The following is a 26429-nucleotide window of genomic DNA, read 5'->3' on the forward strand; positions in this document are numbered from 1 at the left end:
CTGAGCCAAAATCAAGAGTTGGATGTTCAACGGACTGAGTCACCCAGGCACCCCTAAAGCCTCTTCTTGATGATATAGCAGTGGACTTTCAGTAACTTGGGGGACAACTGTGATGTTCTCCTAAAATATCCTTTGGTATCGCAGTCAGGGCAGGGATCTATCCAAAATTCCCATTTCTCATTTTTCTTCCGTCATAGTTCATTGTTCACCTGTATTTATCGGATGGGAAAACCGATGAAGAGACTTTTCAAAGAAGTCTCGATGGGAGACACTGCTTCTAGCCCATGCTGACGAAGGTGTGTTATGCATCGAAACTTCCTTCCCCATATCTAAGCTTCCTCAGATGTAAGACGAGGCCAGTCGTGGCGGTAAGGATGCTCTCAGTCTAAGGACCTTAGCTCTGTGCTGCCAAACGAAATCAGCAGAACTTGGAAAACCGCCTAAGAATTTCTAGAGAAATGTTGGAAACTTTGAGGTATTTTCCAGCTTTCCTTTGTTGTTATAAGCACCGCCTGAAAGGTAAATTCTAGGCAGATCTTCCAAGGGGCGGTGCCTTTGCCACGGGCCTAAAAAAAGCAACAAAGGACTGCAGACTTAAAACTTCCCCTTTTTGCACAGACGTATTTCTCTGAGGCTACAAGTAGAGACAATAGACTCTCAGAGAAGACTTTCTGCCCTGAGAGCTATCCATTTTCAAATGTGCCCACGAGGCACCAACAGCAGGCTGGGGGTAGAGCTGCAGTTCAGACAGAGATCCTGGCTCTGTGTCTTCCCATCAGAGGATCCTTGGGCCACGGTTTTCATTTCTCTGAGCCTCAGTTTTCTCATCTGTGAAAGAGGAATGATGTCAACCTTCAGCATTGCTAGAAGGGTTGGAAATAACGTGTGAGAAAGCATCCAGCAAGGTTTCCACCTCAGAAAAGTGCTCAATACTCAACAAATGGTGGAGGCTAGGAAAATCATCACCATCATCATTTCCACATTAATTTTTTATTTTTATTTTTATTTTTAGAGAGAATCCGATGCAGACTCCACGCCCGGCGCGGAGGCCAATGCGGGGCTCGATCCCATGACCCTGGGATCATGACCTGAGCTGAAATCAAGAGTCAGGCGCTTAATGACTGAGCCACCCAGGCGCCCCCCCCCACTTTACATTTTGATCCTTATTTTTGCATAACACATATTAGAATAAGTAGGAAAGAGGCATTTTCATCTAAGTACTCACAATCAGCATCCATAAATCTCAAATATAAATATCTTATATAGTAACTCCTTCTTCTTTGAAGCTTTCCAGCACCGATCCAGGACAAGTGTGTTGTATTTTTTTTTCCCTAGAGTGTGCACTGTTTATACAATTATAATTTAGACCTTTAGTGAGCGCTGCTTTGTGTTAAGCGATTCTTTTCTGAGCATTAGACTTATCTCTCCACCCAAATATAAAATGTGTGAGGAAAGGCCGGTGTCGTTCGTATCGTGTAATGCTTGGAGTGGCTCGCATAATGCTTGTCAGACTCATGCAAGACATTGAGTAAAATTCTTTAGTAGATATGTATATGTCTAAATTAGACAGGAATGCCTACACTATGCACCCCACTCCATCTCTTTCCTCTGGTGAGAGCGTTGCCTTGGCGAAGAAAGAATACAAATATAAGCAAGGTCGTGTGTCCACAGGGAATCACTGAAACCAAATTCTCTGTTTCTTCCTTTCTTCTATATATGTGACACAGCGGACTACATTCTGCAGGGGTTCAGAGCCTTGACGTAAAGGCTTATTTCCGAATTCGACAAGCCCTTAAGAATTCCCGGCTACATCCCAGGACCTGTGCACAGGAGCAGAGATAAACACGGTCCTGAGGCACAATCCTAGACCTCATGTTACTAACAATGTAATGAGGAAGATAGAAATAAACAAATGAAATTTTTTATGTATGCTTAGGAAAAGAAATGCACATGGGGTAGTATGAGAGAAGTAGTAAGGACATCAAAGAAGGCTTCTTGGAGGAAGTGACTGCAACGCTAAATCTCAAAGGGTAGTATACATTGGTACATTGGGGAGGGTTGGAAGTGGAGGGCAAGGCAATTGAGGAAAGGGAGACCATGAGCAGTGGCATGGCAACCTAAAATGGTGTGGTATGTCCAGGAAATTATAAAGAAGAAGCTCAAGGTTGCTGGACTTCCAAAGTGAACATTATATAAGGATACGAAATGTGTCTAGAGGAGGGCAGGCACAGGGTTCACATCACAGTAGATCTCTTATGCTACGCAAATAAGGAACGTAGTCTTGATCCTGTCAGTGACTATAGAGCTATTGAGACTAAAAGAGGCGCATGAACAGTTTTGTATTTTATTCTATAGTTTATTCTGGTAGCTGTGTTGATGGATTGGATGGGAACAAAACCAGTTTAGAGACTGTTTAGGTCTGAACTAGAGCGTTCACAGGAGGGATGGACAGAGGCTGTCGGATACAAGAAATACTTAGGTAAAATTGGCACGACCTTGTAATTGGAGGGGTGTCAAGGATGAAGGTGAGGAGGAGTGAGGACTTACGGGTTTCTTGCAACAATGTCCTTGGGGGTACCATCAACTGAGATAGAAAATACAAAAGAAAGAATAAATGTTTTGGGGGAGATTATGGCCTGAATTTGGACATATCGAGTGTTGAGTTTGAAAAACCTGTGCTATTTCTAGGAGGCGATTTTTTGACAGACAGATATATATATCTATGCCAGGATTTCAACTCTAAACTAATGATTTATACTTCATCAGGCTAGGGATAGTAGTTTAAACCAAGTTACCCAAAGTGTGGTCCGTGGATCAGCAAATTGGCATCACCCAGGAATTTGTTAGAAATGCAAATTGTTAGGTCAACTGCAGGCCTATGGTATCAGAATGTCTAGTGTTGGAGTCAGGAATCTATTTTAAAAAACTCTGCAGGTAAATTGTGAAGTTTGAGAAACAGTGGTTTAAACCATAGACCCTGGATAGACCCTCAGGATGAGATCATCCTGAAAGAGTATAAAAAGAGAAGTTGGCCACGCATAGGAAAATCCTGTTTTATGAAAGCTCTACTTTCAATATAGAAGCTGCTGACTACTTCTCATCTCCTCCTCTGCTGGAAGCCTAGTCCTCCTCTCACCGTGCCGGCAGTGCAAGGAAGCAACAGCTTCCTTGTAGGCATTATTGTCTTCAAAGTAGTCAGAGTACGAAGCATTCTTATGACCAGATCATTCCTTCTTTCTGAAACTTCTAGGCACATTTTACCCATTTACACTAACATTGAAGCATTTACCATGGCCAGCAGGTTTTCTCATTGTGGTAACCACCCTCCAGGATGGCCCCGTTGATCCTGATATCAGCCCTGATCACACTGTATCAGGGTTGGTCTGTGTGACCAATACAGCATGGCGGAAGTGATGCTATATCAGTTCTGAGGCTGTTATAAAAGACACTGTGCCTCTCTATCTCTTAGATCACCTGTTCTGTGGGAAGCTAGGTGACATGTCGTAAGGACACTGAAGCGACATAGGAAAGACATGGTGAGAAGCTGAGGATTTCTGCTAACAGCCATGCGTGTGAGCTCTGTTGGAAGTGAACCCTCCAGCTCCAGATGACCGCAGCCCCGGCTGAAAGCTTGCCTGCCACCTCATGAAAGACTGAGCAGGAGCCAGCCAGCTCCACTCCTCCCGGACAGACCCTCAGAAACCGTGGGATATTAACAAAGGTTTATTGCTATGAGTTGCCAAATTTTGAGGCAATTTTTATGTTATTAGATAACTAATGCACTCATGATCGGGCCCGTTGCACCACTCCAGACTGCTTTCCCTACTGTTTTATTCTCTCCATTCCAGTCCCTGCTCTCTTGCTAATCCTTACATCAGAAGAAGATTCCTATTTCAGCAATTACTCTCCCTGTAGGAATCCTCTTCTCCCAGATGTCCATACCTGATTCATTTCCTCATTGTGGTGTTTTTTTTTTTTAATGTTTATTTATTTTTGCATGACAGAGGGAGAAAGAGAGAGAGAGAGAGACAGAGCACAAGCAAGGGAGGGGCAGAGATAGAGGGAGACACAGAATCTGAAATGGGTTCCAGGCTCTGAGCTGTCAGCATGGAGCCCGATGTGGGGCTCAAACTCACAGACCGTGAGATTATGACCTGAGCTGAAGTCGGACACTGGACGCTTAACCTACTGAGCCACCTAGGTACTCCTCCTCATTGAGGTACTCCTCCTCATTGTGGTTTTAATTTGCATTTCCCTTAGGGGTGATTATGGTGAACATCTTTTTATGTGCTTATTGCCATTTGTATATTCTCTTCAGTGAAATGTTTATTTGTATTCTTTGTCCATTTTCTTTTTTTTTTTTTAATTTTTTTTTCAACGTTTATTTATTTTTGGGACAGAGAGAGACAGAGCATGAACGGGGGAGCGGCAGAGAGAGAGGGAGACACAGAATCTGAAACAGGCTCCAGGCTCTGAGCCATCAGCCCAGAGCCTGACGCGGGGCTCGAACTCCCGGACCGCGAGATCGTGACCTGGCTGAGGTCGGACGCTTAACCAACTGCGCCACCCAGGCGCCCCTTTGTCCATTTTCTAATGGGAATGTTTGCCTTTTTTTGTTTGTTTGTTTGTTTTTTTAACGTTTATTTATTTTTGAGACAGAGACAGAGCATGAACAGGGGAGGGTCAGAGAGAGGGAGACACAGAATCTGAAACAGGCTCCAGGCTCTGGGCTGTCAGCACAGAGCCCGACGCGGGGCTTGAACTCACGGACTGTGAGATCATGACTTGAGCCGAAGTCGGCCGCTTAACCGACTCAGCCACCCAGGCGCCCCGATGTTTGCCTTTTGAATATTGAACTTTGAGAGTTCTTTGTGTATTCTAGATGCAAATCCTTTGTTGGGTATGTAATTTGCAAATATTTTCTCCCAGCATGTAATTTGTCTTTTTATCCTCCTATCAGAGTTTTTCACGGAGCAAAAGTTTTAAATTTTGATGATGTCACATCTATCAGTTTTTCCCGCCAAGTACTTTTGCTGGCAACTCTAAGACCTCTTTGCTTAGTCCAAGGCCCTGAAGATTTTCTTCTATTTTTTTTCCTAAATGTTCATAGATTTACATTGTACATTTAAGTCTGTGATACATTTTGAGATGGTTTTTAGACAAGGTGTGTGGGTTGGGTGTGGAATTTTAGGTGCATAAGGTGTGAGGTTTAGATTAAGATTCACTTTTTTTTTGTTTCTTTATGGATGTCCATGGACAAAATATCCATGCTTAGCACCATTTGCCCAAGCTTTAGCTACTCATTCTCCAGAACCATTTGTTGGGCAGGCTATCCCTTCTCCATTTAATTGCTTTTGCACCTTTGTCAAGAAGTACCTGGGCATATTTGTGTGGGTCTACACCTGGGTTCTTTACTTGGTTTCACTGATGTGTGTGTCTATCACTCTGTCAATAGCATACTATCTTGACTACTGTAACAATACAGCAAGCCTTAACATCAGGAAGACTGATTCCTTCCCACCCTACTTCCTTCTTTTTCAAACTTGTTTTGGCCATACATTTTGGAATAAACTTATCTATGTCTCCAGAAAAGCTTGCTAAAAGTTTGATAAGAATTGCAATAAATATAGATCAATTTAGTGAGGATTGACATATTTACTACGTTGAGTCTTCTAATCCATAAGCGTGGTATGTTTTTTCAACTATTTAGGTCTGCTTTGGTTTCTTTTTAATTCGATTTCGTAGTTTCTAATTATACAAATCTTGTGCATCCTTTGTTAGATTTACACCTAAGTATTTCATTGTCTTTAGAGCAGTGACAAATGACACTACTGTTTAAGTTTCAGTTTCCATTTGTTCATTGTTAAATATAAATGCAACTGATTTTTTCTACATTAACCTAGTATGTTTCAACCTTGCTGAACTCACTTATTAATTATAGAATAGCTTTAAAATACAGATTCCTTAGGATTTTCTATGTAGATAGTCATGTCATCTGTAAATAGAAAGTTCTGTTTCTTTATTTCCAAGCTGTATGCTTTCTATTTTTCTGATGCCTAATTGCATTGGCCAGAACTTTCAGTATCATGTTAAATAAGAATCATGAAAGCAGACATTCTTGACTTGTTCCTGATCTTAGAGAAAAAGCATTCAGTCTTTCACAATTAAGTATGAGGTTAACTGTAGGGGTTTTTTGGTAGATGCTCTTTATGAGTTGCTATTTCTAGTTTGCAGAGAGTTGTCATAAATGGGCACAGGGTTTTGCCAAATGCATTTTCTGTGTCAATTGATATGATCATATAATTTTTCTTCTTTAGCCTGTTGATACAGTGCATTATGTTAGTTGGGTTTTAAATAGTCTTGCATACGTGGAATAAATCCACTTGATCATGGGGTGCTATTTTTATGTACTTCTGTATCTGATTTGATAATATTTTGTTAAGGATTTTTACATCTAAATTCATGAGAGAGATTGATCAGTATTTTTCCTTTTTGCTATCTTTGGTTTTCGTGTTAAAAAAGTTTATGAAGGTCAAACTGGCTTCATGCAATGAGTTGATAACTGTTCCCTCTTCTCCATTTTCTGAAAGAGAGTATTGTATTTTTATTTAATAAGTTATTTTTTTTAAGATTTGCACTGTTGGTCTGGAAAATGCATAATATGATGAGATATTAAGATATTAAGAGAAGGTAACTTCTTCCTTCACGTTTACGGTGTTCCTCTCTGGAGTCCACTATGTATTGATTAGAGATGGAATCTCAGACTAGAAAAATCCAAATGTGGAAGGAATGTGTCTCTGATGTCTGTCTTCCTACTCAAAGGTATTTTAAGAAACACTAAAGAAGGATTAGAGATTAGCACTTGTGTAAGGAGCTTATCAGACAGCTAAAATTTTAATCACTTTCTAATTACTTAGTACCTGCCCTTTGAGTCTTTTCCTGTATATGATTAATAATATTTTCCCATCTGTCAGAAAGTATCAAGAACCAAGGATTATAGAGCTATGAAACATAATTTTTAAAAAGTATTTTATGATATTTAAGTTTTAAATTTGCATATAGCAAAACTCATTTTCTGTGGTGTGGACTTCTATGGGTTTAGACAAATGCATAGACTTATAGATCCACCACTATAATCAAGATGCCAAATAACTTCATCACCCTTTAAAATCCCTTGCATCGTCCCTTTACATGCAGTCAGCTTCTCTAAACCCTTGGCAGCCACGGATTTGTTCTTCAACATTATTGTTTTGTCTTTTCTGAATGTCATTAATTAAATCAGACAGTATAGAGCCTTCCAGTTCTGGGTTCTTTCACTTAGTGAAATGTGCTTACTATTTATCTATGTTATTACATCTATCAATAATAATTCCTTTTCTTTTCCCAGCATGGTTCTTGTTGGTTTTATTTCTTATGTCTTGGAAATCTTAGTGTCCAGCACAACCAAAGTTCGTCTAGAGAAATTTCTTGGTCATCATTCAGCTTGCTTAGTGCCATGTGACTCCATTACCTGAATGATAAGATCTTGAGATAGGCAACCAATTAAAAGTCAGTCATCACTAACCTAGCCAATGACCAATGAAGTGATCTGGTAGAATTGTTCTGACAGAGGCAGTGTGTATTTACTGCTGATAGGCCAGGCTACTCAAATCCTCTAAGACTCAGTGGCAACAGGAGGAATAGTTAGAAAGAACAGCCCCTTGGAACAGGGAACAATGGATACATTTCCTAAAGGTACAAAATGACCAGATCTTTAGAACTTCACAGAGTCTGGAACACTGTTTCATTCTCCACAAGACCTTGCTGAATGTGGTTGAGGGTCCTATCTTCCACACTTCCCTTGTATCCCATACTATCTCTTTTTGTTGTTGTTCTTTTTTTCTAGATGTTCAAAATTCTCTTTCTTTCTTTCTTTCTTCTTTCTTTCTTTCTTTCTCTTTCTTTCTTTCTCTTTCTTCTTTCATATAATGTCCATTCTGTTTTGAGACTTCCTTTATCATTTATTTTAGTATAAGTCTTCTGGGGATAGATTGCCTTAGCCTTTCTTTATTATGATGTCTTTATTTCCTTTCATTCCTGAAGGATAAATTTCTGGACAGAGGTGACAGGTTTTTTGTTTTTGTTTTTTGTGTTTTTTGGGGGTCAGATCTAGGAAAGTGTTGTGCTTCTTTCGTTTTGACCCATGGTTTCTTTTTTTTTTTATATATATATATATGAAATTTATTGACAAGTTGGTTTCCATACAACACCCAGTGCTCATCCCAAAAGGTGCCCTCCTCAATACCCATCACCCACCCTCCCCTCCCTCCCACCCCCCCATCAACCCTCAGTTTGTTCTCAGTTTTTAACAGTCTCTTATGCTTTGGCTCTCTCCCACTCTAACCTCTTTTTTTTTTTTTTCCTTCCCCTCCCCCATGGGTTCCTGTTAAGTTTCTCAGGATCCACATAAGAGTGAAACCATATGGTATCTGTCTTTCTCTGTATGGCTTATTTCACTTAGCATCACACTCTCCAGTTCCATCCACGTTGCTACAAAAGGCCATATTTCATTTTTTCTCATTGCCACGTAGTATTCCATTGTGTATATAAACCACAATTTCTTTATCCATTCATCAGTTGATGGACATTTAGGCTCTTTCCATAATTTGGCTATTGTTGAGAGTGCTGCTATGAACATTGGGGTACAAGTGCCCCTATGCATCAGTACTCCTGTATCCCTTGGATAAATTCCTAGCAGTGCTATTGCTGGGTCATAGGGTAGGTCTATTTTTAATTTTCTGAGGAACCTCCACACTGCTTTCCAGAGCGGCTGCACCAAGACCCATGGTTTCTGATGAGAAATCCTCTGTCATTCTATTTTTTTTTCACGTCTAGGTAAGGTGGCATATATATACATATATATATTTATATATATATACACACACGCACAGGTATACATATATACATATGTATACACATATACATACATATATACATATGTATATACATATGTACATATATACATATATATATACATATATATATTTAAGTTGCTTTCAAAAGCAAATATATATAAATATATATATTTTTAATTGCTTTCAAAATTTGTTTTGTCTTTTAGTTTCTTGAAGTTTGATTATGATGTGCTTTGGCATACTTTTCTTTGGGGTTATCTCATTGGGGTTTGCTAGCTTCTTGATTCCGTAGACTTATGTCTTTCACCAGATTTGGGAAATTTTTAGTCATTATTTCTTCAAGTACTTTTTTAGCCTTATCCTTTTCTCCTCTCCCAGAACTCTGATGACAAGAATATTAGATCTTTTAGTTTCCCAGGTCCCAGGCTGTCCTCCTCCTCCACCTCCACCACCCCCTTCCTCCTCTCTTTCTTCTTCTTCTTCTTCTTCTTCTTCTTCTTCTTCTTCTTTTCTGTTGTCAAGCCCATCCATTGAGTTTTTTATGCTGGTTGTTTTATTTTTCAGTTGTAAATTTTCATTTTGTTCTTCTTTAGATACCTTGCTATTGCTGAATAGTGATGAAAATTAAGATTCCTCATTTGGCCTCCTCTGATACCATTCTGGTAGAAAGGAAGAGGGTGCCTCGTTATCACTGGTAGGAGATGAAAGTTTAATATCCCCATATGGCCTTCTCTGATACTACCCAGGTAGGGATGGGGTAGGATTACCTAATTATAGCTGGGCCAGGATGGAAGTCTCTTTACTCTGCTTGTGCTGAGGGGGTTGATGTTGGCCTTTTTTTCTTCCCATGATATTGGATTTGTTGATGTTGGATTTGTTTCCACGGCATCGAGATTTTGTTCTACTTATTTTCTGCCTTACTAGATTCTCTTTCCTGGTTATTTGTCTAGAGAGAGTAGGCTTTTTGAGAGGATATATATATATATATATATATATATATATAATTTTTTTTGTCTGCTCCTGTTTGTGTTTCCCTAGATGCTTCCCTTGCATCTAGGTCAGGATATACAAGGCAAAAAGAGAACTCAAAGAATTTGCTGCCACATTGTTCCTTGAGTCCCAAGTTGCCTATTTGATCTATCTTCTTTTGAACATTTAAAATATTCTTATGTTTGTTCCATATGTAATATCCAGGAGTTTTAGCTGTACTTAGCAGGAGAAATGGAAAGAAGTATATTTACCCCATTCTTGTCCAGAACTGGATACGATAGAAGCTTTTAAATCTTTAAAGCAATTTAAGATTTTTCTAATCATAAACCATCGAGAGCTATATTAGAATCATTTTAGGAGAGTTTTTTCCAACTATAGACTTTGCCTTGCCCCACACATCCCACTCTTCACTCTCCATTCTCCTGGGTCTCCCTGGGAGGGAGAAGAGTCGTGGCACAACAGCCCTCATCCTCCTTCTAACATTGGGAAATCACTGGTTGCAAATCCTGCTACTGATCAGTATGGTTTATCTCTCTCAGATGTTGTTGGGATGGCAGAAACTGAGAACCTTGGCACATTATGGAATATGACATATGAGGAAACTGAGACCTGAAGAGGTGGTGATCTTGTCACATAGCAGAGATGTGGTAAAACGGGTCTGCACATGGGTCTATAATAGTACTTTTCAGACATTAATATGCAAACAAATCATCTTGATACCTTGTAACAATGCGGCTTCTGGTTCAGGCAGTCTGGAGCGGGGCCTGAGGTCCTGCATTTCTAACAAATGCCCAGGTGGTGTGCATGCCATTACACTTTGAGTAGCAACACTCGAGAACATTCCGCTTATTGTTCTATTCACCGCCTGTATGAATTGCAGTCCTTCAACAAAGAAACAGAGAATGGGTGAGGGTTTGACAGATAAGAATCTCAGTTTCCATGTGCCCAGTGTGTAAGAGTAGAGGAAGATCTCAATGGTAATGGAGACACAGAGGTGGGAGTGGAAAGACTCATCCAGACACCAAACACTCTGCCAGCTCTGTGAGGTGTCTGCTGCTTCAGAACTCCTCTAAGTTTGGTAAAGACCAGAGGAAAGCTCATCAAAATACCCTGTGAGCTGTTTAGCTGCCCCTTTAATCTGCTCGGGGCCCCTGGTTGAGAAGCTTTCCCTGCCCGAGAAGGATGAATTGACCTTCTTTCTCTATCATCTTACGGAGTGCAATTCTCTAACAAGTAATGATTTAGGGAAGGCACGTCACAATCCGCTGGTAAGGTTTTAGAGAGACCAGCAACAGATACATCTTGGTCTATGTCTGCTTCGCTCTACTACAGTAGACAGATGGCTGAAATATGTAAGGTGTGCTCAGATTTTTTTCTCCTGGATTCACTACTAACTTCATCGGCAGTTTTGAATCAATCACTTTATTTCTCTATGCTAAGTATGTCAAAAGAGCCTGATGATATTAACATTAGGCTAAGATCTATACAAACTGATGTCCAAACTAACACCAGTGGTTCAATGTAATTGAAAGACTGAAGCCAAGTGTACCAATGAATTGAATTGCAGCCTGGGTCTTGCTCCTGAAGCCTTTGGGTACGAAGATCCAGCAATCATTTCAAATAAATGCCATCAGTTAGCAGTTATTCTGTGTCTTTTTTGATTTGTGGTTCTGTCTTACTGAGGAAATATATACAGTACCTGTTAGGGAGAGATGCTGAATACTTTTCAGTGTCATGGCTCACACAATCAGCATCCCAGTGTCCCCATGGGGTGTAGGGGGACACGATGGTTGACACTCTTCTTTCCAGCTATCTAGAGTCCCAGGAGAATTATGACACGATGTGCATATGGTGGGGATTGATTTATGATTGGGGATGTGTGTGTCAGGGAAAGGGCAGGAATGGGAGGATAACAAGGACTAACGGTGGGAATGGAGGAGGCACAAACTGGAAATATACTCCTGGATATCAACACTTTGTGTGTGTGTTTGTGGATTCAATACCTATTTACTGACAGGAGAGAGACCAAGTAAGTTTTGTGAGAGTATTCAATTGTCAGAAAACTCCTAAGTCTGTCCCAGTCTCACCCCTTGTTCTTCCAACTTCTTTGCACCTGGGCTGGTTCTCTAAGCTCCTAACAGTGGGATTAAGAAGCATGTGGGTATTATAGGGAGATAAATCGGGGTGCAAAGATCCTTTATTCATCTCCTGTGAAGAAGGCAACTGGGCAGTTTATGAGAGCAACATTCAACTCTGTGAGTATTTCTCAACTTGTGGTGTTTAGGCAGATTATAACTGAAGGGCTTTTGGTGGGGGGGGGGCAGGGGTAGGGGTTGATCTGGCTCTAAAATAAAGAAATGGAAGAAGAGGACACACTGAACCTGTGGGCCTGGACTGGGGCTGGGAATGAAACTAGGAGAAAACATGAAAGAAATACACCCAAATAGCCTTATAATGTCATGTAGCAAGCTTATAAGTAAAACTTGATCGTTACAAGGTCATTGCAAAACTTGATTACTAAATTCATTTGGAAAGAACTCCAAACTGACCCTCCTTTTTTCTGTGGTTCCATGGCAAACAGTTTTCTGGGAAAGGAGGGATTTGGGGCACTAAATGACCACAGAGAAAACAGTTATTTATTCCTAGGATGTGCTTAAAAAGACCAAGGCACAAGACGGGGGACATGAGAGTGTGAGGATAAGGAGGAAGAAAGCCAAGAGCCAGCACAGGCATGACCTCGGTGCAGTGTGGGTGGCTTAGCCTTCTCTTTCTGAGGTCAAAGTGTTTGTTTGTTCCAGTCTGAAGGAGGGCACTTGTTGGATTTTTGTTTTTATCTTTTCGTGACTTTGGTTTGGGTCTTCCTTGGCTCTCCAAATTATTTGATTCACTCTGCTTCAGCAGACTCCTTATGGGTTCCACCCCATCAGTGCAGAGAGAACACCCCTGCATCTATCTCCTCCCCAACCCTTCTCTTATAGCCCCTCAGCCTATATCTTTGCTGAGGAGAGACCGGAAGTCTGGGGTGATAGCAGCAGCATCAGAGATCCTGACTCAAGAACCTTCTGAAACTGCTCTTCCTTAGCTGGAATTTATAAACGATCATCCTCTGTAGCTTCCTACAACTGAGCTCCATTGCCTTGGCTCTAAGGCGACACCAACCCTGGTTTCCTACCAAACTGCGCCTTGATGTATTACTCTGTGGCATCCACTTCTTCCTGAAGAACAACGCTTCATAACCTTCAAAAGCAGAAGACCTAGCATCACCTTAAAAATAGAAAGCCATTCTGCCTCACAAAGGAATGGATTGCTTGACACTTTGGGGAGGCAAAAATGTGAAACGTCCTTTTTAGGTAAAATCGAGTCTGACTCTAGATTCAGGATTATTTAGCCCGGGAGATACCCTTTTAATTCCTAGGAAAGCATGGCCAGGATAAGTTTAGCTATGGTGATATCTATGGCAGACAACACTAACTTCCACCCAGGAAAGGGTCATATTTGTCTGCTCCTCCCAAAGGTTGAACAGGGAGAACTACAGGGCATATCTATGACAGAAACACTCTAGGGGTTAGTACTCAACCTATGTACTCCTATGTACTCAAAAATGAAATATCGTACATGAAATGCACACGAAACATAAACTTATTTTCCACAGTGCAAACCCTGAGGGTTATCTTCATGATCCAGGGATTAACCAGGCAACTGTTATGTAACTCTTTCTGAAGAGAATTCTTTTACATAATGCATCACACCTAGCATAGACAGGAAGTCTGTGCAAGCTCAGAGGTGCAACTTCAAAATTATATGTGAAAACATGCAAAAGAAACTTATAAGAAAAAAGGGGAAGTATAATCAGGGAAAGATGGAAATCAAGTGTAATTTTTACGTTCTTTGGGACTGCTGTTAGGGATGTCAAAGGAATCCAAGGAAGGTTTAAGACAGAATTTCAAGACGAGGCTTAAATTAATAGTCAGGGTTTTTGAGGGATGCAGCAAGTGCTGAATGATGGTCACCTCTCTGGTACATGACAGGGGATCTTCAGCAGTTGGCCCAGGAGAATGAGTGTAGGAGTGCAGGTGAACCTGTGTCATAATTATAGATTTACTTGCCTGGTTTCCACTACTTATAGAAGGTCTATTGCATAGTTACTCTTTTTCTTATTTCTTATTTACTTTATGCCCTTTAATTTTCCCTGTAACTCTAAAAAAGAAGTTATATTTGATTGACTCTATAGATGGAATGAGGAACAGAGAAGTTACGCAACTTATCCAAGGTCACATAGACAGTTTTGTGGAGCAGGGATTTGAAACTATGTCTATTTGATTCTAAAACACATTCTCTGTTTTTTAAATTAATTTATTTAGTTTTGAGAGAGAGAGAGAGAGAGAGAGAGAGAGAGAGTACAAGCAGGGGAGGAGCAGAGAGGAGCGACAGAATACCAAGCAGACTCCACGCCATCAGGGCAGAGCCTGATGTGGGGCTTGAACCCATGAACTATGAGATCATGACCTGAGCCAAGATCAAGAGTAGGACTCTTAATCGACTGTGCCACCCAGGAACCCCAAGCACATACCTTTTACATTGCACTGCCCTCAAAGTGTAATTTGACTGATTAGTTTACCTTAGGCCCTCATATTGTAGACTCTAGATCTCACATGGTGGGATCCTAATTAGACTTGCTAGATAAAATAAAATATTTCCAGTAAAATTAGAACTTCAGATAAACAATGAATAATTCTCTTAGTATAAGTATATACCATACAATATTTGGGATATACTTATACTAAAAATATTTGTTATTTATCTGAAATTCAAATTTAACTGGGTGCCCTGTATTTTTATTTGCTAAATCTGGTAATCCTAGTCCTAGTAAACTCTCCAGATGAGAGAAAGGAAAGTTTGTGGTATGTTAACATTTTGAAAGAATTGAGAAGTCAGAAAAACTTGATCTGGGAGAAATTGTCTAGTTTTCCTCTATGACTTTGTCAGAGTTGGGATGTGTCAGTTAGCGGTGGTAAACTCTGACAATAATGTGTCTCTTGGCTGCCTACTAGCAAGTTACATGGTCCCAACCACATTCGGATGAGGCACAAACTTTGGCTGTTTACTAGGGCAGAAGAGGGACCATAGCACAAGGACTGGATTCAGTGAGCAAAGGAGCTGGCAGCCTATTTCCAAAAGCCACTGAGAGCTTTGTGAGATGAAGGCCAAATGATGCCTTCTCTATGGTTTGACGGCGAAGTCACAGGGTCAGGATCTTGCAACCCAATATCCCAAGCAAGTATTAGTTCAATTTTTTCACTTATTTATTCACCCACTCGACAAATATATATGGCACACCTGCTATGCTCCAGGCACTGTTGTAGGTTCTAAGGTCACAGAAATGAATGAAAACTGAAAAAAAACCAACAGGCTTATGGAACACATTCCAGTGGGGAACTTAGATAAAATCCATGGCATAAGCAAGTGATCCAGAGCCCTAGCCAGGTGCACCACCCCTGGTACCCACTCACAGATTAGTCAACGTGTTTCTATTGAAGAACTTGAGAATCAGCAAGAGAAAATGAAAATAGTAAGTGGGGAAAAGAAGATAAGGAAAAAATATCTTTTGGCAAAGATAGTAATTTGACCTTATTTGAAAGTAATCGGAAAAAGTTGATGAACTCAAAGTCATACAATATAAGATTTGAGGGATGTTCAGTGTGGCAGAAAAAGAGAAAGATGGTTAGCACGGGCCAAAGAGTGTCAGGGAGAGTTGAAGCTGATAATATTAGCATAGGTCTATAATTTACAGATTATATAAATCTTCCAGGTAGCAGAGTATGAGATGGTTTTGCTCAGAGTAAGTGATTAAGGCTACTGAGAAGTTGTTCAGCACTTTCTAGAATCTTCCTTCCGAGGATAGGTGTTATCAACTTTTGTGATAGAAAAGGAGAAAGAAAAAAAGTCATCCTTTGGCCTAGCATATGTATTTTTTAATTTTATCTTTTTAACACACCTCTGTTTTTACTTGAAGAATGACAATGTACATTTCTGTAGCTAAAATCAAAGTCTGTGAAAGTCACATTGGATAAGTTCCATGATTTGGATAGAAGAAAATATTGGACATTTCAGAGAAATGGGTGACTTAAGAACCTCACGTCTGGATATGGAGCTAAAGCACAAATTTACTACTTAATCACCCTCCATTGATGTGTGTGTGTTTGTGTGTGTGTGTGTGCGCGCGCGCACGCATGTGTACTGGAATGGATCGAATACTATGTGGGTGTTAGTATCCCTGGTGCAGAGCTTTCCCAAGTGCTATCCCCCAGAACTAGAGAAGTAGAGAAGTAGAGAACTAGAGAAGTATCTTGATCACACGAGGATTAGACAAAATAAGGATTATAAAGAAAGAAGCCCATAAAATGTGAGTCAATAAACATTCAGAGTCGGGTTATTTTGCAGTTGGGTGGAAAAATATATAAAGTTTAAAGAACATACCAATGCTGAAAGACTATAGTTAGCATTTAGTCCATTTCCTTGGCTTTACAGATGGTGGAACTGGTGATCACGGAGAAGTACATATTATAATAAATCAGAAAACTAGTGACACATGGAAAGCTAGGGACAATTTATTGAAACAACATATCTATTTAGATTTTGGGGGATTATTTTAGATTAAAATAGACTTTTAATCTATTCATTGTCAGTCTTTGTTAAGTGCCTCCATTGATATTTTCTTGAAAATCTCTTTAAAAGATGATAAATTCTTCCCTTTTATGTCAACACAAAATCCTAAGTTTTTCTGGAGTGTCCAATGATGGTTTAAGAAGCAATGGTTCCTGTACACTGAAGGGCTTTCTTTTTTTTCCTCTCACTGCCTAAGGAGACTGAAAGAGAACCACCAGACTTCCAAGGACATCAGAATGAGTGACAACACTGCTTTGGCTCCTCCAGCTTCAAACCAGGGTCCCACTACCCCACGCAAAGGGCCCCCCAAGTTCAAGCAGAGGCAGACTCGCCAATTCAAGAGCAAACCTCCTAAGAAAGGGGTGAAAGGGTAAGACCAAATTAAAAAGAAGACTCTATTTTTTCCCCACAACCCTGCTTTGGTTTTGAGAAATTAGTGCTCATAAACGTAAACAGACTTACAAAGACTTTCACCCTCTGCTCTATTTTCCTCTCTACCACAATCTTCGCTGAATTGTGTCCTTAGCCCTGGAATCCTTTCTCCCTCACCAACCAGGTCTGTGGTGACATTTAGCACGGCAAATGGGGCCTATCACAGCAAACTTCGACTTGACCTTCCAGACTCTTCTTGACCACTCCTCCTCACCAGCACACCCTGTGATTTAATCTGGAATACTAAAACACTGGCCATTGCCAGAACACAAAGTTTATTCAGTTTATTTGTATGGCAACAAATGTTATGCCTTCAGTTCTTTGCTTTTTTCTGGCCAAATTCTATTTATTCTTTAACATATGCTCATTTGTTAATTTCCTTTTGGACGCCATTACTGACTTTCTTATTAGACAAGTGTGATCATTACTTCTATGTTTGCATTTCATACATTCAGCTATCACAACTCGTATTATTTTACACTACATTTGTTTACTTACATCTGTTCTCAGGGATTGAAGTCCCTCAAAGAAAATTTATTATTTTTTCCCTAATTCCCTATGCTCAATACGATGCCTGACATATAGTAAATGCTTTGATAAATGCTTTTGGATAACTGATCAAATGGATAAATTGATCACTTTAATGCCTTTCATACTGTGTTTTCATTCCAATTTCTATTTTTAAAAGTGGAACTTGACTAAATTGCCCCCATGATGGTGCTATTTGGTTCTCAGTTGTCATAGGCTATATTCTTACAAGGGAAAAAAATCTCTCTCCAAGGGGACACGCTGTCTGAAAACAGCCTGAGTGACATCGCCTTTGCCCTGGGTCAATGCAAATTAAAGGTGTTTCACAAAGACAAAAACCTAAACCTCTTCTTCCCCTTTCATCAGGAAACTCTCTATATGAGTAATTCCAAGATCTTTTCACTCTTTCAGCTAATTTTTAATTTTTCTTTTTTCCCCCAGGTTTGGAGATGACATTCCAGGCATGGAGGGGCTAGGAACAGGTGAGCCACCAAAAGATGTGGACTTTCACTTGGAATTTCACTACTATACACACTTTAGGCCTCAAAGGGCTGTGAAAAGTTAAAAGAAATACCTGAGGCAGCAGATCCTTGAAGGCATAGAAATGTGGGGTTTAATTTTACCTCCTAAGTGCACGTGTGCCCAGAGGAAACACACCTACAGGAATCAAGCTAAGGCCCAGAGTTACTAAACCCTCTTCTGTTAAGCAACTCTTGAGGACATATAATGGTTGAGTCGTAGACTTTCAATGTAGAAAGATTCTCAGGGTTAGTCCATCCCAACTTCATTATTTCTTCAGAAGAGAAACCTGAGGCAGAGAGAAATTAAGGGACAATCTGAGGCCCCCGAGTGAGATATTGGAAAAAAGGGTGGGGCCTGGCAAACCACTCTGTAACCAACTTCCTCTTTTTACACATCCTCCAGCACCCAGAGCAGGGCCTGCACCCTGAATGTATCCAATACAAAATTTTGGTTGACTAGAATAACTTGATTTGTTGGCTAATGAACACAAATTACCAGATACTCCTTTTAATAATATTAAACTTTATTTTTTAGAGCAGTTTTAGGCTGACAGAAAATTTAAGCAGAAAGTATGGAGCTCCTACATGCCCCCTCTGCCACCTTCCTCCTCCTGCACATAGTTTCCCCTACTATTAGCATCCTGCATGAGTGTGGCACATTTGTTACAATTGGTGAACCAGTATTGGTAACATTATTATCAACTAACACTCATAGTTTACATTAGGATTCATTCTTTGTGTTGTCCAGTTCTATGGGTTTTGACAAATGCGCAACGTTCTGTATCCATAATTACAGGTATATACAGAATATATGCTCTAAAAATCCCCTGTGTTCCATCTGTTCATCCCTCCTCCCACCTCCACAAACTCTTAACAACCACAAATCTTTTTACTCTCAAGGGTTTTGCCTTTTCCAGATTGTCATATGGTTGGAATCACACAATATACAGATTTTCCAGACTGATTTCTTTCACTTAGCAATGTTTATTCATTTAAGGTTCCTCCATGTCCTATGTGACTTGACAGCTCATTTCTTTTTACCACTGAATAATATTTCATTGAATGGCTGTATCAGAGTTTGCTTATTTGATTGAAAGACATTTTGTTGCCTCCAAGTTTTCACAATTATGAATAATACTGCTATGAACACAATTGTGCATGTTTTTGTGTGAACATGCCTTAAACTCATCCAATATTCTTTTGACAAATGATGTAATTGGCAATCAGTGTCCTTACCAGGCAATTCTCAGTGTACTTGCTTTTTGCAGTCAAGTGCCACCCCTGGGATCTCAAATTCATTTTCTAGCTCCTTTATAGAGCTCATTTCGCTGTTCTCCTAAATCAACTGCTTCTGTATTTTGGCCAGGTGTATAGAAGACCAGTAGGTTGGCTTTGGGCTTATGTTTAACTCTGCCAACATATTTGGAATACTAGAAAGAGCTTTACACTGAAGGGAAATCTGAGATCTTTGGCTTGGTTCTAGTCCCATCCTTGTAACTCCGATTTTTTTTTTATAGGTTTTTAATCTCTTTAGGTTCCAGTCAGCTTCTCTGCAATCCAGGGATAATAATATTTTATTGCCTGAAGCGAAAAATTGGATTAGTAGATGTCTTGAGATTATTTCTCAGTACGTGATTGGGCATTGTAGGCATTTCAAAATGTAAAGGAACAAAAGAGTGCATCAGAGAAGCCCAAGGAATGCATCTGAATTGGTAGGGGGCAAGAAGGCAGTGGATTTCCGGATTGTGGGGATTTAAAGTGCTTCTATTTCCCATTTTAACCCTTGGCCTGACTAGAATTCCACTTGTGTTCCTTCCATAGTGGTTGTGCTGTGGGGAGACCCCGTTTGATCAGTGATATGCACCCCCTCAGGCTAGCTCCAGTCAAAAGCCTTGGGCAATCTCTTCAAAGAGGTACAGAATGAAACCAGTGAAGATGCCTACTAAGTGGAGTCTGTTCTGGGGGCATCAGAACCCAATTGGTCTGATCCTTTCTGGGCTGCAGGGCCATTCTAGATAACTTCCTGGTTGCTGAGACAACAAGTAGGAGAGAGGAGTGCGGTGTCTCTGCCCAAAGGATGTCTTTCTGAGCAGAAGAGGCTCTGAAGGGTTGGGGTGGTGGTGGTGAGGCAGACTTACAAGTTCTTCTTCCCTCTTCTGCAGATATCACGGTGATTTGCCCCTGGGAGGCGTTCAGCCACCTGGAATTGCATGAGCTTGCTCAGTTTGGGATCATCTGATGCACCTGAGGTTCTGCCACTTTCAACAGCATCTGCTCTAATTTTGCTTACTTTTGCCCTATTGATCTGCCAGAGTCTTGAAATTCAGCTGTTCGGAAGTGGTTTCTTCAGCTTACACAGTCATTTCCCCCTAAATTGCTATGAAGAGTTCTCTTGGTGTGAGATTCTCTCTTGCCCTATATAGTTCAGCTCAGAACAGTGGATGCAAATAGACTTTTGTTAGGACATTTCAAATTTCCTATCAGCTGGTTAGAATTCAGTGATAGTTCTTGAAATTTTGTTTATCTGTTAAGTCCTTCAAATTTAGTTTTTACCAGGCAGTCCCTACAATTAATAGTAGCTTTTAAGATAACATTTTTGTCACCCCCCTTCCCCTTCTCATTTAATAAAGGAGATACTTACCTTGAATCTTATGATGAAGTTGTATTAAATGCTATATGCAAGTATCTGATGCCCTCTTCTGAAAGTCAGTTCAGCAAAGAGGGCACGGTCGTACAGGAAGTAAACACAATGCATGCAAAAGAGCATAGGAATAAAGTCAAGTTCTGATTCCACTTTGTAACTTGTAAATCGTACATTTTCTGTGTCTAAATTTGGAGACGGAAACTCAGGAATCTGTTAGCGTGAACCTTCCTTTTAGTGTCCTGGCTCAGTTGATTGAAAATATTTATATGCTACGGAATTTAGACTCAGATGGGACAGGTAGTTGAACCCTCTGAATAAATGATGGTTTGCTTCACCTCTGAGGTTGTGTCAAATGTAATGTGCACATAGCCATCTTTCCCCAATACTTTCACGGCAATTGTGCAATTCAATTGCTGCCCCTACGTGACCTGGATGCCTTGGGTACTAGCAGTATTGATTTCTTCATTTCAGTTTCGTAATCTGTGGTAAAAGAATGGGGAAAATTAACTGAAAAGAAAGACAGGGTTACAGAGACAAAAGAGATCTGGGTTCTAATCCTGGCTTGACCAGTACATTACTCTGCAATTTTGGACAAAAATCTTTCGCCTTGGATCTTCTGGTTTGCCTGCATTAGGCCATCTAGGTTCACGGTATTGATAATTCCACAACTTTGAGGTCTGCAGAGTGTGAGTGTGAAAATCAAAGAAGCTCAGCACTCAAGAAAATGTCTTGTGCTACAGGCTCTGCACTGTTTTGCACAAATGACCTAGTTACCTCTGGCCAAAACATTTGAAGCCCAAGGGAGGAATCTGGATTGGTTGGGGGTAAGGAGATGTCCAGACCATGGGAATTTAAAGCACTCCTATGTTTCATTTTAATTCTTGGCCTGGCTAGAAGTCCATTGCTGTTCTTCCTTAGTAGAAAAGAGGGGAACCTGGGTGGCTCAGTTGGTTGGACATCCATCTTAGGTCATGATCTCATGGTTCATGAGTTTGAGCCCCATGTTGGGGTCTATGCTGACAGCTAGGAGTCTGGAGCCTGCTTCGGATTCTGTGTCTCCCTCTCTCCCTGCTACTCTCCAGCTCATGCTCTGTCTCTCTCTGTCTCTCAGAAATAAACATTAAAAATTTAAAAAAAAAAAGAAAAGAAAAAGTATAGAAGAAAAAGTAAAGCATAAAATCTAAGAGTTGGAACTGTGACATGCAGGAAGTATAGTGATGATGTGTAGGCACTTCCCCTCCAGCAGGAAGTCCTGCTTCCACTCATGCTCCTATTTTCAAGTCAGACACTCCACTTGATGGCCAGAGCCTCTGGGTGTGCTTGTTCATTCCCGTGCCTTTCAGGTAGGGAGGTCTGTGTTCTTCTCCAGTTCAGTGAGATTTCTCCATTGGATTACTTTGCAAATGTTTCTCTAAACATTTTAAGAATGCACCCAGAGGAACATATTCAATGGTCAGGCTAGAGAAAGATCTAGAAACCATGCTGCATGAAAAATTGTTGAAGGAACTGATAATATTTAGGCTAGATGAGAAAACCATAATTGCCAGCAAATATTTGAAAAGTTGTAATGAGTGGGATGAAGCAGGTCTATTTTATGAAGTATAGCATTTAGTGGTAAGCTAGATCAGATATAATTGAAAGCCATTCAAATTCTAGAATTCTGTCCTTTCCATTTCTAATTCTATGTCTACCATTTCTATTATTCCTAATAAGAAACAAGAAAACCTTTCTCATATAAATAGCACACATATGAAAGAGAATAAAGGTAAATCATGGTCTCCGTCAAAATCCTGGCAGCAGAAATGCCATACTCAGAGTAACTGAGGAAATTTTAACAAAGGAACTATTTAAAGCTTGGGGTGGGGAGAGTGCCTGGGTGGCTCAGTGGTCGGACTTCAGCTCATTCATGATCTCGTAGTTCATGAGTTCAAGTCCAGTGTTGGGCTCTGTGCCGACAGCTTGGAGCCTGGAGCCTGCTTTGGATTCTGTGTCTCCCCCTCTCTCTACCCCTTCCCTGATCACGCTCTGTTGTCTCTCTCTCTCAAAAATAAATAAACATTAAAAAAATTTTTTTAAACACTTGGAAAAGGCCTGGCTGGCTCAGTGGGTAGAACATGTGACTCTTGAGCTTGAGTTCATTAGTTCAAATCCCACATTGGGTGTAGAGCTACCTTAAAAAAAAAAAAAAAGGAGAGAGTAAGGTAAGAAGGCTTGGGAAGGGTTAAGGAATATCTAAAAAAGGTAGGACAGTAACTTGGGGCTGGCTACAGTGTTGAAACTACGATATTTCAAACCCTAGGCCTGAAGGAATCCCAGTAGGTCTTCTCTCTAAGAAAGGCCACTGAGGGGGCTGTAGAAGGACACAGCCACCTCACAGGGATCCTGTGAGTAATCAGGAGGGAGTGGGGATGAGGCTGATAAATAACCCAATGTTATTCTTCTCTCATTCTCTACTCTTCTGCGGATGCCTCCCATTAGATAAACCCAATTGGAAGTCAAAGGACAAAGGAGCCCATTGACATTGTCTAAAGTTGATTCCAACAACAGGGATCAGGTGGACAAGGGTAGAGAGTGGAGGGGCAAATGGGAATTTTCCAGCTGGGCACAGTATCAAAGAACAGAAACCATTCGTCCACCAGAGCTTGTTGGAGTTGGGAAATAAGCCTGTGTATGCGCAAAACCTAAGGTATGTGTAAACCAAAGGTGAAGGAAGGATAATGTCAGGCAGAACACAACAGAAAAAAGAGAACAATCCCAGAAGGAAGTTATCATAGCATTCCATGATTTGGAGGATTTTTTGAAATGTTCTAACACTTTCTTGATAATAAAAACCATTGAGGATTTCTTGTTAAAAACACAAAATTTGGGCCACATTTTGGATTTTCTGAAGAAAAGCCTCCAAGGGTGAGATCTAAACATCTTTTGTTTTCAAGAAGGACTACAGGTGATTCTCACATTTGTACCACCTTGAAAACACTGATGCCGTCCAAGCCTACGTTAGGAAATGTTAGGAATTAGAGAATTCTAATAACATCCAGGTGACTGATTTCACTGGGCCTACTTGCCATAAAAACATATGTAATATATGTGAGAACAAGGGCTACCATTCATGTGTTCTGACTCTTTTAGACTTATAAAATAGACATGCCTCATGACTTCAGACCTAACCCAGTTAAATGCTTCTCAAATGGTACAGAATGTCAGACGGTTAGACTGAGGCAGTTCCAAGAAATATCGGGCCAAATAGGCACCATTACTCCTGGGGTGGACCTCTTACCATTGTCTCACATGGCCGCCCTCTGTCTGTAGTCAATGTCACTTTCTATCCTCATTTGTCCCCTCTGACTGGAGTAGAGGGGACCAGGGAGGGAGAGAGCTTTGTCTCAGCAGGTGGAGGCCGTGACCTTCACTTATCCGTCACCCCTTTTGTATTTGTTCCCATCAATGGGTGGAAGTTGGGGTTGATGGTGCTGGTGATGTAGGCAGCAACTCCCATGCTAGAGCTCAGGAGCGTTAGAGCAGGAAAAAAGTGTGTAAGGAGGAAATGCTCTTCTGGAGGGCCCCACTGTGGGCAAATATACACAGTTGTTACTAAACAATTGAGACTGTGCAGTTGACCTCTAATATTTTTCTTTGCACCATGAGAAAAACAAGAATCGCTATAAACTGAGAAAAGGAGGGAGAGTATTTTCTCAACAACTAAAGAAGTGAAGGGAAAACACACATAGATAAGACGAATCAATAAGACTAATATCTTGCACAAGAGGAAAACCAATAACATAAGACTGGCAACACAACAACTAATATTATGAGAACAGAGATAATATGACACTGAATTTTTTTTTTTAAAAGACGTATTTTATAAAAGGCTAGAGGGAAAGGCTTATTTACACAAGCCACAAAAATTATGTACGTGTATAAACTAGCACAGTGCTTTCTGCAACTCAAAATGAAGTATTTGACTTTCTTCTTTTTCAAGGGCAGAGCCAGACTGATGAAAACTGAAATTTAAAACCAGATTCATAAACCGATTGTGCGCATCAGTCACACCATGTCCTTATGATAAAATAATTATGAGGCTCGGGTTCTGCCTGGCTGAGCTGCACAGGATCCGCTAGACATCTTCTTGGTCTCAGTGTTTGAGAATAAAGCAAAGATATTGGATTAAATAATTGCTAAGGTCCCTTGCAGCTCAAAATTCTAAAAATCAAGTAATAAATCTAAGCATATTTCAAACATGAAGAAACCGTTCTCTTTCTGTCCAGAAGTCCTAAGGCGCTGTTTCCAGCTCTTTTCATGTATAACACTGCCACCTGCTGTGATGAATGAACACTTCATGAACTTGAAGACCATTTGCAATGGAAAACTTTTAAGTCCATTGAGCTAGTTCTGAATTTGTTCCCACTCATTGGCCAATTTAAAATGGACCACTTGGTTATTCATGTGTATCAAGTGCATGTTTATTCAGGCATAAGATAAACATTAAAGGAGTATACATGCAAATGAGGTAAGTTTCATTTACCCCATGCTTTCTGTCTCCCTCCTGTTCTTAGTCAATCCTTGTTATTAGTTTGTTGTACATACTTCCAGAGACAATGTTATGTGTATACATTGTTTTCTTTGCATGATGATAGCATACTATATTCATTATTCTATACCTTGCTTTTCTACCTATCTTATCTTGGGGGTTGCTTCATGTTCGTTCATTTTTATACACCTCATAGGTTCAATTTACATGATTGAATTCTAATTCACTTATTTAGTCTCATACTGATGGTCGTTTAGGATATGTTTAGACTCTTACGTCTTTCATTAATTGTCTGCACATGTATGACACTTTTGCACAGATTTATCTCCAGGTAAATTCTTAGTAGTAGAATGGATAGATTCTGAAGGAAAGAGATTGCCAAATTAGCCTCCAAATAATTTGTAATTGCTAACACAAAATGCACAATTATATACACTTTCCCTAACACTCTTGTCTACACAGATTATTAAATTTTATTTTGCCTGAGAGTGAGCAAGTTTTCATGTTTAAAAATCACTTTTGGGGTGTCTGGGTGGTTCAGTTGGTTAAGCATCAGACTTCGGCTCAGATAATGATCTAACCGTTCATGAGTTCGAGCCTCACGTCGGGCTCTGTGCTGACAGCTTGTAGCCTGGAGCCTGCTTTGGATTCTGTGCCTCCCTCTCTCTCTGCCCCTCCCCTGCTCATGCTCTCTCTCTCTCTCTCTCTCTCTCTATCAAAAATAAATAAACATTAAAAAATGTTTTTAAACAAATAAAAAAATCACTTTATAATTGCATCTTTATAAATTGTCTTCTTAAGTGCTTTGCCTGTTTTCCAATAAAATGATTGATCTTTGTACTGAATTATAAGATACTGATCTCTATTTTCCTATCAATCTATCTGAATGGAAATATTTGTCTTTATCTGTAGTAAAAACATTTTTCCTATTTGGTTTCTTAGTTTTTTATTTTCCTTTATATTATTTTTTATCAGGTAGACCTTTATTTATTTATTTGTCTGTTTGTTTATTATCTATTTATATTTTGAGAGAGAGAGAGGGAGAGAGTGCCCACATGCATGCAAAAGAGGGAGGGGCAGAGAGAAAGGAAGAGAGAGAATTCCAAGCAGGCTTCACTCTGTCAGCACAGAGCCTAACATGAGGCTCGATCTCATGAACCCTGAGATCATGACCTGAGCAGAAATCAAGACTTGGTCACTTAACTGACTGAGTCACCAAGGCGCCC

At 40.2% G+C, this 26429-nt stretch overlaps 1 protein-coding gene across 1 annotated transcript; it reads left to right on the forward strand.

Annotated features, from left to right (window-relative positions):
- Positions 1-16752: 16752 nt before the first annotated feature.
- On the forward strand, positions 16753-20716 carry PDE6H (phosphodiesterase 6H). The gene is made up of 3 exons (XM_032593724.1): positions 16753-16920; positions 17952-17992; positions 20194-20716. The coding sequence occupies exons 1-3, from the start codon at positions 16787-16789 to the stop codon at positions 20268-20270; spliced, it is 252 nt and encodes an 83-aa protein (XP_032449615.1). The 5' UTR covers positions 16753-16786; the 3' UTR covers positions 20271-20716.
- The last annotated feature ends 5713 nt before the right edge of the window (positions 20717-26429 follow it).

Source organism: Lynx canadensis, chromosome B4, assembly GCF_007474595.2.
Source record: "Lynx canadensis isolate LIC74 chromosome B4, mLynCan4.pri.v2, whole genome shotgun sequence".
Classification (NCBI taxonomy): domain Eukaryota; kingdom Metazoa; phylum Chordata; class Mammalia; order Carnivora; family Felidae; genus Lynx; species Lynx canadensis.